At 39.8% G+C, this 17,016-nt stretch overlaps 1 protein-coding gene across 4 annotated transcripts; it reads right to left on the minus strand.

Annotated features, from left to right (window-relative positions):
- Positions 1–105: 105 nt before the first annotated feature.
- On the minus strand, positions 106–16,655 carry csnk1e (casein kinase 1, epsilon). Of its 4 annotated transcripts, none has more exons than XM_088070506.1 (11): positions 16,401–16,655; positions 15,200–15,297; positions 13,348–13,458; positions 10,319–10,467; positions 8,461–8,689; positions 7,680–7,850; positions 5,628–5,776; positions 4,858–5,056; positions 4,618–4,763; positions 2,362–2,418; positions 106–1,418 (listed from the first exon to the last, which is right to left on the minus strand). In XM_088070506.1, exons 2-10 carry the CDS (start codon positions 15,273–15,275, stop codon positions 2,386–2,388), a joined length of 1,263 nt encoding a protein of 420 aa, XP_087926632.1. In that variant the 5' UTR covers positions 15,276–15,297; positions 16,401–16,655; the 3' UTR covers positions 106–1,418; positions 2,362–2,385. The 4 variants fall into 4 exon arrangements, with proteins under 4 accessions (XP_087926632.1, XP_042363582.1, XP_087926631.1 ...); XM_042507648.2 differs by having other exon boundaries at positions 106–1,421; XM_088070505.1 differs by having other exon boundaries at positions 2,351–2,418.
- Between the last annotated feature and the right edge of the window lie 361 nt (positions 16,656–17,016).

Genomic DNA, 17,016 nt, shown 5'->3' on the forward strand with positions numbered 1-17,016 from the left:
CAACATGGAAATATTTTTAAAAATGAAATATATTCAGTATCAAATAATAAATATGAATGGTTAAATATTTTGTGATCAATCGAAACATACTATAAGAAGTCTGCATAAGCTGTGTATATTTTTTATTGATTCAGAAAATATACACAAATATCATAGTAATAAAGTCGAAGCATGGTAAAGAAATGTACAGGACATCAGACAGCTCGTTCCCACCGGTGACATCCGTCCATCCTGACAGGCCTGTCTCAAAAACACTCCTCCAAATATCAACAAGGACCTCTCCGTCATTGTCTGCCACAGCGGAAACCAAAACACACACTTCTGGCGGACTCTAAAGGTTGTTTTACACTCCTCCCAAACAGGGCTGTCAGGATGTAAACTTCTCTCCAGCTCCATCTTTAAACAATCTGTCACATTCTGGCAAAAGTTATCTACACATTTTACATTATAAAACAAAAAAAGCAAAAGTAAAAAAAAAAAACAAAAACACCAGACTTGCTTACCACCAAGATCTTATAACTTTCTCAAGTCTTTTCATACCTGGAGTAACAAGCTGGACTAAGGCTTTGTCATATCGTACAATCCCCACTGCTCTCCCGTTTATCCTGTCCTCTCCTTTAAGCGGTATTCCACCTCTTTTTTTAACTGTTGTGCGCTGAAGAAGAGGGACAATACTTCTGTTATAATCTCCCACCTGTCCCTCCTCTGTCCCTCTAAAACAAATCTAAAGCAAAACATACACTTGAGACAGTAACACAGACAGACACGGACACTTATCGACAAAAAGCAGCCTCTCTCCCATCCACCAGCTCACAGCAGACTCTCTCACATTCACTCTCTACCTCCGATCCTCTCTTGATCCGTCTCCAAACATCTGTTATTGGCCTGAATTTGTTTTGTGTTCATCTCTGTAGTTGTTTACATATTCACTTATAATCAAGAACACCATAAAGCAGCGAATGTAGCTTTTAAACATTAGCAGGATTTTTTAAAATGTTTTATCACAGGTGTAAACCACAGAATAACTTTAAATTTAGTCCATTTTGTGCACTCTTTTTTTGTTTTGTTTTTTTTTTGCAAGTTGAGCCTCTGAGTCGATGGACAGGTGAATATGAGTGAAGAAGGGGCGGGACCTGTGTGTTGTTTTACCCCCTCATGGCCACATCCCGAAAAGCAGCCCAGAGTTTGTTTGTTTGTTTGTTTGTTTGTTTGTTTGTCCCGCTGGTTGTATCGCCTCAGTGTTCCCCTCGGCTCTTCCGGGTCACCACTGTTCACACAGCATACTGACACACACACGGATGGCCTCGATCCCCCCATTAAGGGCCTGCAGCGCCTCCTCCTGCTCCTCTTGTTCTCCTCCACTCATTCATGTTTTCATTCATCCATTTGTAAAGTAAGGGGTATTTGATACCCTGCAGCTGCTGGGCCACGAGACACAAAACACAAGGAGAGAAATGTCACTTTTTGGATAAAACTGGAAATATTCAATAATTCTTTGTGAGCACAAATCCAGCAAAATAATCAAAACATTCAGCATTCATCTGTCCCCCTATAGTGCTCACATTGATTCCAATACAGCAAAAAACAACGATTTTCTATTTAAAGACAAAGAGGAGTAATGGTATCCTGAGCAGAGAATGAAGTCAAGCTACCTTTGTGTTATAGTTAATGATATCAAATGTTAACCAGAAAAAGCCAACAGAATTTGGAAAATAGCAAATTGTAGAGCACAGAATTTAGAAAAATTACACTGTGTGACTCAAACACAGAATAAAATAAAAAATAAAAATGGAAAACACAGAATTATGAAAAAAAAGAAAGAGAGTTTAGAAAAATTAAAATGGAAAACAGAATTTAGAACAAATTGTAAAACCCATAATATAGAAAAATCAGATCGTTACACACAAAATTTAAAAGAAATTATATTCTAACAGAATATGGGGGAAAAAATCTGGAAGCTAAATCTGGAAAAAAAAAAAAGATGTCATAGGGCCCTATATATCTCCTTTCCTCCTTATCTTTGACTTAGTCAAAGTAACACCTCATCCTTGGCTATTTTATCATATATTTTCTTAATAACTGGAGTTTTTAATTACTTATTAGTGCTTTAAACACTACTGCTGAGTAACAGTTTTAGCAGAGCATCAACAGTTTCTTTCTCTCCTTGGATATGAAGGGTCAGGGGGATCAGGGGTTATCAAGGACAAAAGAACCAGACAGCTGTTCAAGCATGCTGTGTGTGTGTGTGTGTGTGTGTGTGTGTGTGTGTGTGTGTGTGTGTGTGTGTGTGTGTGTGTGTGTGTGTGTGTGTGTGTGTGTGTGTGTGTTGGTGTGTGTGACAAGTCCATACCTGCCACTGACCTGCAGACCAGCCAGGAGAGGAACTCACTTTGCCAGATGTTCAAATGGCACACTGACCTAAATGAGGAGGGAAAGATGAGACGTTTGAAGCAGATCAAAGGGAGACGACAGAAACCTGAGGAACACACCGTATTTAAAAATCCTGTTAGCCTCCTTAGTTCCTGATTTATCTCCTAAGTTTGGATTTGGATCAGGAAAAGGAGGCTTTGTATCACAACAGTGACCAAATTAGAAAACCACCACAAAGTCATCTTGTAGAGGGCGACTGAAATAAACGGAATAATTTTGTCATGTTACAGGATAATCAGCAAACATCCAGCAAACATACTCTGTCTACGTCCTAGTTAATTTATGTAAATTCAGACTGCATGCTTGAAACTGTATCTATTTGAATTTGATCTCTGCTCCATCAGATTGTTATAGAGCATGTAAGAGTTATTGATGTAAAGACGGTCTGGATATTAAAAATGGCTGCTGACATTACTGCAGGATGCTGAATAAATGCAGAAGCACTGGATGATGAGACTCCGATTACAAATGGTAAAGAGGCTCTGAGGCACCAGGAGGAGCTTCGGTGGATTAGTCTATTCTGCGTTTGTATCATGTCATGACTTAAACTGCACAGTAACAAAAAATCTTTGCATCAGTATCGTAGTGGTGGTAATTATGAGCAGATTATGTTTGAATATTTTCTCAGCTCCAATATTTGCAATTTGGCATCATGAATTATTCATTTGCATCAACACGAGCGGCTAGCATGACAGAGAATCCAGAGATATCAGCAGCTCAGGGTAACATAAGGGCTACATCAGGCTACGTAAAAGAAAAGAGAAATGTCTGCTGCAGTTTATTCATGGCGAGTTTTTAAAAATTCTGATATAATAAGAGTCCGCAGACATACAGCAGCTCTGTGAGGCTGTACTGAGGCACAGTGGTGCTTTGAGTCAAACGCAAACATTAGCTTACTGACATGCTCACAATTACAACCAGTAGTATAATGTTTAACATGCTCACTGTTTTATCACACCACTACAGCTGAGGTTGGTTTTGCAGGTATTTGAAAATAAACCAAACCATTTTAAAAATGTACAAAAAAGTACAAAAATGACTCTCACTGTGGCTATAGAGGAAAGTGAGTGGATCACCAGTCGTGAGGGTATAGCATCAGGGGACCATGAATTTTGTGCCAACCCAACCAGTGGATTGTAGTCAAGATATTTCACATATAAGTGAAAATGGTGACACACTGATGGCGCAACAGGAAAAGTAAGATGATCACCAAAATGAGTAGGATTAATGAACGAAATATCAAGACAATCAGCCAAACTGAGTATGAAGAATTTTAGGGTTCTTTCACACCTGGATTATATGGAACAGTTCTTCAGAAATAAGGAGTGTTTCCCCCCCTTGGCCCGGATTGTTTGGGCATATGTGAACACAGCAGATGCTCTCTGATGAGGAAAAAAACAAGCAAGCCGAGATCGCCTAAAAGGCGTGGTCTTGCCAAAAAAAAAACTATGTTGGCATGACTGGGCATCAGTGTGGAATTGAAAATTAGATTCAGGCTGATAAATTGATCTCTAGTAACTGATATGGGAAAACTCAACTATTCGACTCTTGAATGAGTACATTTAACGTTGTTACTCATTTTGTATATATTATGTATATTCTTATTCTAATTGTTCTTACTTGTGTATATATCTGATGTAAATTGTAGCATCATACACATATTTCTAACCTCTAGTTTTATACATTGTATTGTACCATAGGGTACATAGATTTATATTTTACACACTTAGCACATCATACATATTTATCATTTTAAATATTCACACACTAGTGCTAATTGTTATTCTTCTTTCTACTTTCGATAACTTCTATGCTTGGTATCAGAACAACTGGAACGAGTGACAATTTCCCCCCGGGGGATCAATAAAGTTTATCTGATTCTGAAAATCGAATCCCCCCTCCCGAACAGAGATCAGCTGGAGTGGACACAATATCAGACTGAAGATGGACAGGGAGTGCAACGGTTCTGTTTCATATCTCTAAATATTGGGTGCACGCAGCATCAAATCTGAAAGCATGCAATTTGCATGTGCTGCATTAGATGATTCAGTCAGTTTCTCAGCACTGTGCTCTACGAACACCCTGATGAATAAGACGAGGACACTCTCAGCTGGAGACTGATGTGCAGAAAACATGCAGCAGCTCTCTTTAAAAAAAAAAAAAAAATCAAAACCATAATCTTCTCACCTGTGATGCAGTGATGCGTGATTGGTCGAGGCGTGCAGTGAGGTCGGATGAGGAGATGTTGGCGGGGGCCCCGCGATGAAGCCTCATGGCCACCTTCCTCTCTCGCTCGGCTCGCTCTGCTCTCCCCGCCTGAGGAGAACGGTTACCTGAACACACACACACACACACACACAGGCACAAATGATTAAACCAAAAACATTTAGTCAGTTATTGCTGTATTTCCAAAAACCAAATCCCGACCTGACTGCTGGACCCCACGTGTGGCCGGATTCGAGGGAGTGGCATCCGCCTCGTTCCTCACTCTGTTGGCGGCTGAAGGGTTCGGACCAGGCGGCAGAGCTCGACCTCCAGCTCCTCTTTGGCCTCCTCCTGCTCGCTCCTCGCCCTCTTTCCCCTCCCTCCTCTCCCTTTCACTATCCTCTGTGGTCCTGCTGGCCCCCTGAAACACAGAGCGACAGACCTGAATGTACTCTGGAGGAGGAAAAAGGACAAAAACATTACTAGTATGCAAAAGCATGAAGCTCATTGTTTAGGGCTGTAAACAACTGGTTGGTCAGTCGATATGCTCTTGTCCACCCAAATTCTCATTGATCGGACAATCACTGGTGTTACTTTAACCCTTCGAAACCTGAGCAAATTGGCTTGATTTCTATTGAAAACATGGGAAAAAGGCAATGAGCAACCAAAGAAGAAATGACCCAAAAATCAGCAAGAAATTAGTAAAAAAGACAAAGAAAATTGCCTGAAAATGTGTTTTAAAAAGTAAAAAAAAAAAAAAAGAAAGAAAAAGAAATCGACCTGGGAAAAGTACCTAAAAATTCTAATAAATTTGTAACATAATTTTAAATAAAAAAATGTTTTTAAATTAAAGTAGTTTTTTAAATCTATTAATTGAACTTCAGTCTATTGAGATTTTCTTTGGATGAATCCAGCCCTGTCACAGTGTTCTGCTGATTAATACTGTAATAGAGTGTGACAGGTCTGAGTTGTGGATAAGACGAGTCACTCACAAACTTCAGCATGTTCCAGTCGAACACGTAGTCGTAGGAGAAGCCCTGTCGGTGGAAAAGGTTCCTGAAAAGCTGCCTCAGATAGGAGTAGTCAGGCTTGTCGTCGAACCGCAGGGAGCGACACAGGTTCAGGTAGGTGGAGAACTCAGCTGGGAGACACAAGAGAGAAATTAGAAGCAGCTTTATCGGCCGTGTGCGCTCATACAGGAATCTGACTGAAGTGGATTCAGAGGTGGACTGCAGAAGAAGTGCGTTTTATGTATGTTCCAACCTCGGAAAAAGCAAATGAAGGATTTTTTTTGTTAATAACATTTTTGTGTCTTTGCAGCAGCTCTCACAACTATTCTCTCTTCCTGCACATCATGTTTTTACCTGCAAATCTGCAGTTTTGTTCGCACTAAATATGCCCAGTTCCCTTACATGCCTGCTGACAGGCCTCTACATGCTCAGAACCCTGTGATAACAGGCAATTATTTACTATTAAACTAAAATCTCATCCTCAACCTCTCTGAAGGCTCTTCGGGAAGAAGATTTGAAGGACGAGGTTTCTGAGGAGCTTTGGGGGGATATTCTTGAACGTGTGCATACCTCATTTGTCTGGGCCAGAACTGGGCTGATTCACTGTGAAGCTGTTCATTGCACTCATTGGACCAAAATCTTTTCAAGATTTATCCATGTATTGATGTTTCTTGTGAAAAATGTCTTCAAACACCTGCATGTATGTGCACGTGTTTTGGTCATGTACATGGGACTGTGATTTTTAAGACTTTGTAAGAGGTAACCGGCACACTTATCGAGCCTAATGGCATAACGGCTCTGTTTGGTATCCCTCTGTTCCTTCTTTGACAGTGGATGAGAGCAGGCGGCCGCAGCAGGAGGTGGTGACAAAAAGCTCTGATCAAGTCGGACAGTTTTCTGACTTTCCGTCAGCGTTCAGTCACAGAGGAACCCACATCCTGTTAGATTTGATTCCGATTCATTCAAATCTTATCAGATTCATATATCAGTTTGTTTACAACCTCCAATTATTGTGATTATGTCATCATATCAGTTTGCGGCTATAGGCCTATATTAATCTGCTGAGCACACCTGTCACCCTCAGACTACACAACCTAAATCAAAAACATCAGTCTGATAGTCAAACACACAACAAGCTTTCAGTGCAGATCCATCAGACAGCCGACAGTCAGGACTTCACATCTGTGCACATGTTGTTTTAACAATCCTCACATCCCACTTTGGCTACTGACCACAAGACTTTGTGCTGTTAAATAGTCCTACTTAAAATAAAACTTAAAACAGTCCAATGTTAATATAAAATAGACTCTGTATAGTTCATGATGAAAGTATTTAGTCTCTCTGACTGTAAAACATCACCATCAGTCACAACATGTATTCTGCTAACAGAAAAAAACCTTCAGACAAGACAAATAAATTAAAAAAATCTCTGAAATTCAACAAAAATGTAAAAAGCTTATCTGAAACATCACAATGATGAATCATTATCTGAGCCAATCAGCTGTTTGATGAGCTAAGAGCCAGGCATTTCCCATCATGCTCGGGGTCTTGCACCTTTGGCACCTGGCTCTAAAATATGTGGCCCCCTCAATGATAAAAAAGAAAAAAACATTTAGATTTTTTTTGTAAAGATTATCACTGTCCACTTTTGCAAACAAGCCTATTATTGGCCTTGCGTCTAATGCTCTGGAGATGGAAGTCCCTCTGCTGCCCTCCCACAGTTTGTGAAGATTCTCAGTAATTTAAAAAATAATCTGGCACACAAGGAAAGGCTCTTTGAGTAAATTAGGAAAGATGTCGGGGCAGTTCTTTGCATGTGTGGTGAAACTTTCTAAAATATTACCATTGTGTTTTCTTTGTTGATTTTTTTGTACTACTGTTAAATTACACTGTCATTCACCAGTGTTTTAACACTATATTCAATTGGTGTGCAAAAAGATCAATAAACAACCGAAAAAAAGAAACATTGCACAAATCCTCTGTAAATCTACTCTCGCCTACTGTTTCTACTGGTATGTATTTCTCTTTACTCACAGGGGTATCCCTTGCAGAGAACCTCGATGGGGGTGGACATTTTTTTCTCACTGATGCGTTCATACTTCTGCCTCTTGGTGGCGGCCTTAAGCCCCTGCCATGGCAGAGAGCCCAGGTTGAAGTACATGAGAACGTAGCCCAGAGACTCCAGGTCGTCTCGCCTCGACTGCTCTGTGGAGGAAAAGACAGAATGGAGAGAAGAAGAGGAGATGAGATGCAAAAGAAAATTCAAAGGAGAGAGGAAGAAAAGGGACAGGACGTCACATGAAAGGCGTAGAGCAGGGATACTCAGCTTGCTTTGCTGGGGGGGACATATTTTAAAAAAGGACAGGAGGCCAGGGGCCAGTCGCAGCAGCCCCAAACATGTTTCTAGGATTTTAGGACATTTCTCAGATTTTAGGATGCTTGTGGAATTTTAGAATGTTTCTAGGATCCACAGGCACCTTTTATTTAATAAACAAGCTCTATTTTGAAGCTGTTTAAGCACTCTAGCACCTTATGTGTAATAAAAGTACAAAAACAATTCCCAATATGAATCACCTTTTCTCTTATTGTGAATAAGAAAATAGCTGGGGGGCCTATGACCTACGACCTCGGAGGTTGAATTTCGCTGATGTAGAGAATGGAAGGAGGATGAGGCTGGAGTTCTGAGCATTCAGTTTTGATCAGTAAACGTGCATATTGCAACATACTCTACTGGCACTGCTGTGGAGTTCACACAACATACACACTCACACCTGCACAGATAAGCAGGCCAGCCTCTGCGTGCACGCCGTCTTACCGATGCCCAGATGGGTGTTGATGGAGGCATAGCGGGCGGTGCCGGTGAGGTTCTTATTCTCGCGGTATGGGATATGCTGGTGCGTTCGGGCGTCCCGGTATTTCTTGGCCAGGCCGAAGTCGATGATGTAGACCAGATTGCCCTTCTTGCCGAGTCCCATCAGGAAGTTGTCGGGTTTCACGTCTCTGTGGATGAAGTTCTTGGAGTGGATGTATTCAATCCTGCTGATCTGGAACGGAAAGACAGGGAGCAGGTTTTAGTTGGGATCAAATGTTGAAGCCTATCACAAGAAATGCAGTTTATAAAGGTATAAATGGCATTTTAAGGTTTAGACATTACTGGATCCAGATCATTTCATGTCTGTATGCTAAGGCTAACCCTTAAAAGTTAGAGATCTTAGACCTGGCCCCCAGGATGTGTGCTGGGTGCGTACATGTTGCCTTGCAGCTTCGTTCCTGTGATTTAATTACTTGAACTTCAAGCATATTATGTACACAACTTCCCATGAGTTCCATCTGACAACAGAATTACACCCAACGTTTCTAATGCAGGCAATAGTCTTTAAAATTAGAGTCTCGAGCCCAGTTTGAGCTAGTGTGATGACATCATCAGGGTTATTTTCTCAAACCTTAGAAAGCTCTCTTCAGAGCCACACAGGATGGTATACACTGGGATTTTTTTGTACTTTTAGTACACATAAGGTGCCAAAGTGCATAAAACTGCATCAAAATAGAGCTTGTTTATCCAAGCAGTGCCAGTGAAGGATACCCCATGAACCCCGACAGATGTCCTAGCTAAGCCGCTAATGTCCTAAAATCCTAGAAACGTCCTAAAATCCTGGAAACGTCCTACAATCCTAGAAATTTCCTAAAATCCTGTAAATGTCCTAAAAAGACTGGCCCCTGGCCTCCTGTCATTTTGCAAAAGTGGTCCCCAAGTAAAAACAAGTTGAGTATTCCTGCTTCGGCTGGTCAGTTGGTAGGGCTGTGACGTTTTATGTACGAGTCTTTATTTTACCATTTTTAGAGAGTTTGGTCTAAAACTAAAAGTGAGGCTCTTATTGACCAGTGAAATAATAGTTGAAACACTGGTGTTAATCAAAACCCCACCAGCCTGTCTGCTGATATATAGAGGTCATTTTATGTTATAGGACAGCTAAAATCTTTGTCGTTGCCCCGTTAGAGGAGATGAGAGGCGACAGCAGCGATTCAGCAAAGAGGTCAAAGTCGGCGAGAGAAAATGGGACAAAAAGAACAAATGTAGACTAAAGAATGACATACGAAGGATTAAAGAGGCTCATAAAAGACACCACGGGCCGACCCCTGCGACGAGGATTAGGCCTTCTTGTCGCGGATCTTCCGTGTCCTAGATTGGAATTGACTTTTATGGAGGAGCTGAACGGTCGGAGATAGCGAGGGGATAAGCTTTGTCTGGAGCCAGGAAACAAGCTTCAGAGGTTTAGATGAGAATTATTCTCCGGTTTCAAATGATCCATTTAGTTACAGTCTAAAAATAGCCTTGTCCTTTTAGTGAAATCTGTGTAACTTCCCAGCCCGGGGTCGACTTCAGTGCATTGTGAGCAAGCAAAGGTGCAAGTTTAGATGACTGCAGGACTGGAATTGCATAATTTAATGTGTACCTTTCAATTATCTGTAACTATCACTGTTTATGTGCTGTTTTTTCTTCCGTAACAGCTCGATGAACCCTGATGGAGCCTTTGTAAAACATCACAATGTCCTTCAGTGGGCTCTTTCAGTAATTAGTCACTACAGAGGGACTGTGTGGTGATTACTGGCTCTGGATCTGAAGAAAAACCCTGATGAACTATAATGTTTTACAGTCAGAGAGTCTGTCTCACCATCTGGTCGGCCAGCAGCAGGACCGTTTTCAGGCTGAACTTGCGGGAGCAGAAGTTGAACAGGTCTTCCAGACTGGGGCCCAGCAGCTCCATCACCATGACGTTGTAGTCGCCCTCTGCTCCGCACCACTTGATAGACGGGATTCCCACTATGGTGAGGAGGGGAGGGGAATCAGAGGGTTACAAAACAGAACATTGCATGATGAGACAGGGTTGGTGTACATATCCTCAAATTTTTACTAACATATTTTTTTTCACATCTGCTTTATTTGACTGGAATTCCAGTTTGTATTTATACTACTGCTGCGATGCAGTTCTTCAAAAATGAATTCATCTTTTCTATTTCAGTTGTTTATCCAATTGTGCTGGCTTAGATCAATTTTTTTTGTTCAATATTTTATTGAAGAAAATGAGAAAGCGTGTTGCACATGAACTAACATGTATTACAGAATGCATTTTTTGTGTTTTCTGCTCAGTTGTGTAATTTCATAACTCAGAACCCCCCTTCCTCCTCCCCACAGGCTTCTTCCACAAGGAATAAAATAAAACAAGCACACAGGGCAAACAGGAACAAAAAAAGTAAGCAGCTAGGTATAAATAAATAAATAAATAAAATAATAATAATAATAATAATAATAATAATAATAAAAATAATAATAATAATAATAATAATAATAATAATAATAACAGACCCAAGAAAATGACCTAAAAAATTAGTGAAGAAAAGGAAAAAAAGAAAAAAAAAACAACACACCAGGACAATTACCTGGAAAAGTGCTCTAAAATTATAAAACAATTCTAACATAGTTTTATTTATGTAATTATCAAAATTGTTCCTACCTTTTTTCTTTTTCCCCTGGACATTTTTCCCTAAAGCTTTTTGTAAATAAATTTCTAAATCTACTAATTTCTTGCAATTTGTTAAACATATCTTACCAAGTTGCTCATTGCTTTTTCCTCATGTTTTGGAAAGAAATTGTACTAATTTGCTCAAGGTTCAAAGTTTTAAATACTTGTGAAAGCATCTGAAAGCAGCACAAGAGAAGTGATTTCAGAGGATTAAATAGCGTTGGGTGTAAAAACGTCCTTATAGAGCGTTTGACACAACATGTTTAAGGTATGTGTTTAAAGGATATTATTTGACAAGTTACATTTGGGTTCATGACATTATATAAGCCTAAGTTATAATATAAGTTACATAAATGTACTAAATAATCAATTAAGATGTTTAAGATAATTTGACCTTTGAATTATCTGATTTAATTATATCTTATACAGACATCTTACACATTTTCTTGGACAAAATTTCATAACTTTACAATGACTTTTCAAGGACCCATAAACATGTTTAATGACCATTCACAACATACAATATGAACAGAACTGTGTGTTATACTTTGCTCCAAATGTTAATGATGGTAAGAAAACCAAACAGCAACATTTTTTCAATCTGTAACAGTTGGTTATGTTGCTTAAATTATGTGGAAGGTTACCCACAGAAGACTACACTTAAAAAAATCTTTTCCAAAACATTCACTGATTTTTGCCTGGAAAATAGGATTGTGAAATTCCATGACTATTCCTGTTTTTTTATGGCTGATGATAAATAATTTCTGAAATCATCACTTATGTATTTTGAATTGTTAGAAGAAAATAATTAACAAATACTGATAAAACAAAGAAATAATATAATCCAGCATGAAAATGTTATGGACTAGTATTTATATTTCACTTTTTTTGTAATGTTTTTTTAAGGTTATCAACCTGAATAAATTGAAGGCTGCGTGAACAGTCTTGAATAAAGACAAACAGATAAGAAAGAATCTGGGTTTTCCCATGTGTCCTCTGTTGCCCTGTAGTCTTTTGAGTCTGGGCAGACATTGAGAGAGAAAACCCCAAAACAACTTGATAATATGAGTTTTTTTCTTATTTTTTTAATCTTATATAGTACATTTTTAAATTTCTCCAGTGTAATAACTGACTCAATACGCTGACATTTTTTTCCAAATCAAATAGAAATTTTTATTTTTATCAAATCATATGAGCTCCTCGACAATATTTACACACAACTTCTAGCAACTGCAGAAGTGACCCATGGACCCAACTGCCTCCTGTTAGCAATTACTGCTCAATTTACATAATATAACAAGCAAATTACAACAATACATCGGCATCCTTATTATACATCACTATGGACCATGGAATTATTAGTGCAAGTAGTAGTAACATAGCTTTGTAGTACTTACATGATTACGTAATAATGCTATATTTCCGGTATATATTTTTTATTGTAGTGTTTAATTTCTGTATAGCATGCATAATATATATACTGCACATATATAATCTATAAGAAGTATATACTTAAATATTGTATTCATTATTCATACCTATACCTACTTATATTTTATTGCAATACTGGATTTCTTTGGCACAAATATTTGTACAATTTTCTCATTTAGTTATATTCATTGTTTATTATATAGACGTTTATATTGTATTAGTATTAGTATTGTGTTGTGATGCATATATAATTTTTTATACAAAATTTCCCTAATTTCTTATTTTAATTTTCATTTATTTGTTTGAGTATTTTTCATCTGTTTTTTTAAAACCTCAGCTTGTCTCTGTGCTGCTGCGACATGTGAATGTTTTCCCCAGGATCGATTAAGTCTAATCATATCTTATATCAGTTAATTCCATCATTAACATGCAAAGCAACAGCCATGACTTCACCTCAGTGCTGCTGAATGACCATTAATATCTAGAAACAACCCTGAACTGTCTTAAATGAGCCTTAATACCAGTCAAACACGCCATTGGGTGTCCCTGAGTGACCCTGAATGGACCTAAAATGCCCCTAAATGTCCTGAGATGTCTTTTTAAGGTCTCAAAATGCACCACGCTGCCTCCTTAACAACTGTAATCACTGCTCATTCCCCTCAGCAGCACTAAATCGCCCTCTGTGCCCCTTAAACTCTACATGGCCTCTCAGTGCCCCCTAGTAAAGCATTCAAAAACCCCCGTCTTACCTCCTCCCTGCATCATTTTGTAAAATTTGCTCTCGATGTGGAGTTGTGGATGTTTGGTTTTCACACATTCCAGTTTGATGGCTACTTCCTCTCCTGTAGCGATGTTAGAACCTGATGAGAGAAATAACAGAGATTACAACACAACAGTCATTTCCAACACACAAAAGGCCTTGTAGCACCCAGTGATGTTATCATTTCCTGAAAATGTGATAGAAATTGCTCTCAAACCATGCTTTTTTAAAAATGTAAAGTATGTACAAAATTTATAATTCTGTTAGTGTCACGTCAAGCTTCTGAAAATACTAACATTTGGCATTTATTTCAGGTTTTATGTAGACTTAGAAATGTACAGCAGATGGCAAGTGTTGAGTTGTATCAGGCAAAAATGCATTAAACTAAATTCCAATAAACAGGAAATGAACCCGCTCACACCAATGCCAATTGCTGTGCAAGGATTACCTGAGGCAAGCCAGCAATGAAGGCAAAACACTTGATTTAAATTCTACGAATTAATGTCCTCTTCATCTGAGTCAGCAGTGATTTTTATTGAAAGAGGTGTCTCCTTTGTCTCGCCTGATCTTATGAAATTCTGGCATTCAATAAAGGTTTCAAATTTGAAATTATGTCAAAACTTTACCTTCAAGGGATAGTTAAGATTTTTTGATGTGGGGTTGTATGAGGTACTTATCAATAGTCAGTGTTGTACATGTTGTAGATGTCACTTGGATAATCCCCAGTTTGGAGAAGCAGACTGGAGTCCGACACAGAAGCTATGCAGTGCACTGCTGTGGATGAGGTCAGCAACAAAATGTATTTTAGCCTCCTACAAAAGTCCCACCTAAAAAATCAACATCAGTTTAAGTGTGAGCTATATTGAGAGTGCTTCACTTTTCATCAGACAGGCCGGTTCAACAGGGAAGCCATAAAAAGCTTCAGTTCCCATCTCTGCTCTCATCAAAGACACCAGACTCCAATGACAAAAACAGCAATTTTAGCTCCTGAACACAGGAGCTCTGGTCTACCACTGCTTCAACTGGTTAGTTAGTTTGTGTTATTGTGTGACTTTGGTGAATCCAAACTAACACTTTTAAATGCCAAAGTCACACAATAACACAAACTAAATAGCTGATCGAGGCAGAAGTACACCAGCAGCTCCTGTGTTCAGTGATGTTAAATCGCTGTTTTTCTCAATGGGGTCTGGCTTTGAAGAGAGTGACAAAAAGGCATAATTTTTCCACTGGAAATCAGTCTGACATTTACGTAAAGCAGTGAAAATACTCTTAATATAGCGTACACTTAAAAGTGATTATAATTTCTTTAGGTGGCTAACAAAATGTTTTGTTGTTGACCCCTCCACAGCAGTACATTGCTTAGCTTTCTGTGTCGGACTCCAGCCTGCTTCTCTGCACTGGAGGCATGCCAACTGACATCTACTGTATGAAATAACCTGACTATGGATAAACACCCCATACAACCCCACAAACAAAAAAAAAACTGAATCATCCCTTTAACTTGAGTATAATTTCTAGGTACTTTTTAATCTGATTTATATCCTCATGAGGCAGAGTCAGCAACACGTAACACTGAGAATATTGTAATAAGATATTAAATTATCACAAACAATGTTATTAAAACATCAATCAGGTCATTCTATTAAATTATTGTTGGAATTATTTTGTTTTATTACATTTTCACTACAGTTAAGTGCAAATGTTTCTTATATTTTCAGGAAACTGTCACCTTATTGGGTGCTGCAGGTCTTTCAAGACTAAGACCTGTTTAACAGAGTTCACAAAAACTGGAATATGGTTTATTTCAGAGGATAAGGAACAACATCAGTCCAAATTCTCACCGAGGTAAATATCTCCAAAGGATCCGCTCCCTATCTTCCTGCCGAGGCGGTACTTGTTCCCCACCCTCAGCTCCATGGCTCCTGAGCTTTTCAACTCACTGAAACACACAGAGAGACAAACACAAAGCTGTCATCAATCAGAGGTGATCAGTGGAGTAAAAGGACAGTGGTGCAAAGCTGCAGACTCGAAGCGGCGAGCCCTGTGGCGGCTGTAGCATGAAGGAAAAATAAAACTGGGAGCTCTGGAGATGAGAAAGAATGAAAAGTGCTGAAGCAGAGCAGTGACGTAGTGCAGCCCGGAGTTGAATCACTGGAACTGGGAGGGAAAATGTGGCTCAGCTATAAAGTGACCTTACGTGGCTGTGGATGCAACCACCCAGCTCCTACCAGCCATGTTGTGTTGAGCTAGGCACCTTAACAGGACATGATAAAACATTTTAAGGGGACAAAAATGTAGGCCAACAAAGTGTTTGTAAAGTGCATGTGAAAAAAGGGACCGTGTAGTTGTATAACATGATTTATTCAGAGCTGCAGGAGGTGGGGGGGGGGGATCAGCATCTTACACACTCTTCCCAAATCAGTCCTGTGTACAAGTGATTTGCATAAACTCCCAATTTCTGACTGGAGTCCCCTGACGAAATGAGTCATGCTTTCCTCACCCAGAACCCTGTCTGTCTGAGCAGTCATGAGATAAGGACTTAAAAGCTGGGATTGACTATTTTTTTTGAGCCAATTGCGCTAAACGCTGACTAAGTCCATTTTTTGATTTTTGTTTTGGCTGCATTGTACATACATTCACATAGACGAGTGTGCAGAGAAAATACTGCACATTACCAAACCCCTTTACCTCTAGCTCATCTCCTCTCTCAGCCTCATCAGAGCTGCTGTCAGTGTTACAAAACTGCTGCAAAAACAGGCTTTCGGAGAGAATACCTCATGCCCCAGATACCACAGCAGAGGAAAAATGCTGGATTCAAAAAACACACACTGACCATCAAATGTGGTCATAATTCCCATAACCGCACCCTCCGTGTACAGGTAGGACCTCTAAAAACGAGCGCACCCCTCCCCTCCCAAACACGACTGTTTTTTGGACTCAATGTGTCCAAATCACACACATGCACAAGCCTCTGAGCCAACATGCATGCTCCCCCTCCTCTCCCCCACCCCACCTCCTCTTCCTCCTCTTCCTCCTCCTCACCGGGTTATGTCAGGCTCCGTGGTCGCCCGCTGGCTCCGTCTCACTCAGGACCCTGGACAGCGACGCACCGACGCGGCTCCGGACGGCTCATAACCTCGCAGATCTGTGACCCCGAAAAAAAAACAAGAGACACCCCGAAAAAAAATAACAGCTGATTTGAAGATTTTTCACTGTCACGATTTTGGGAGGAAAAAAAAAAATCCAGACACTGAGACACCTTCTGTGGTTGTTCTCCTCCCTCACACACCCCCACCCAGCCCTCGCTCAGTTTACACCATTGACAATATCGATGATGTCATCCACAGACTGGTGGAGATGCCCGGATGGTCTTAAAGCCGCCGCGCTGCTGCTGCTGCTGCTGCTGCTGCTGCTGCTTTCTGCAGGCATGAATGAAGCAACACCCTTCACTTAAAGCTGCTTCATGCATTGCTGCACCAATACATCACCCTCAAATTAATTCTAACAGTATAAAATAATAAAATCACTGTAGCAATGCTCCACATTGTTGCGTCAAAGAGAAGTGTCAACACCCTCTAGTGGTATTTCCTACCAAAATGTGTCACTTTAGGGACTGTTCTTTACTCATAAGAAGAGGGGGGAACTTTGGATGTGACTT

This window comes from Plectropomus leopardus, chromosome 19 (assembly GCF_026936395.1).
Source record: "Plectropomus leopardus strain MGB_pleo_1.0 chromosome 19, ASM2693639v1, whole genome shotgun sequence".
In the NCBI taxonomy this organism is placed as follows: Eukaryota; Metazoa; Chordata; class Actinopteri; order Perciformes; family Serranidae; genus Plectropomus; species Plectropomus leopardus.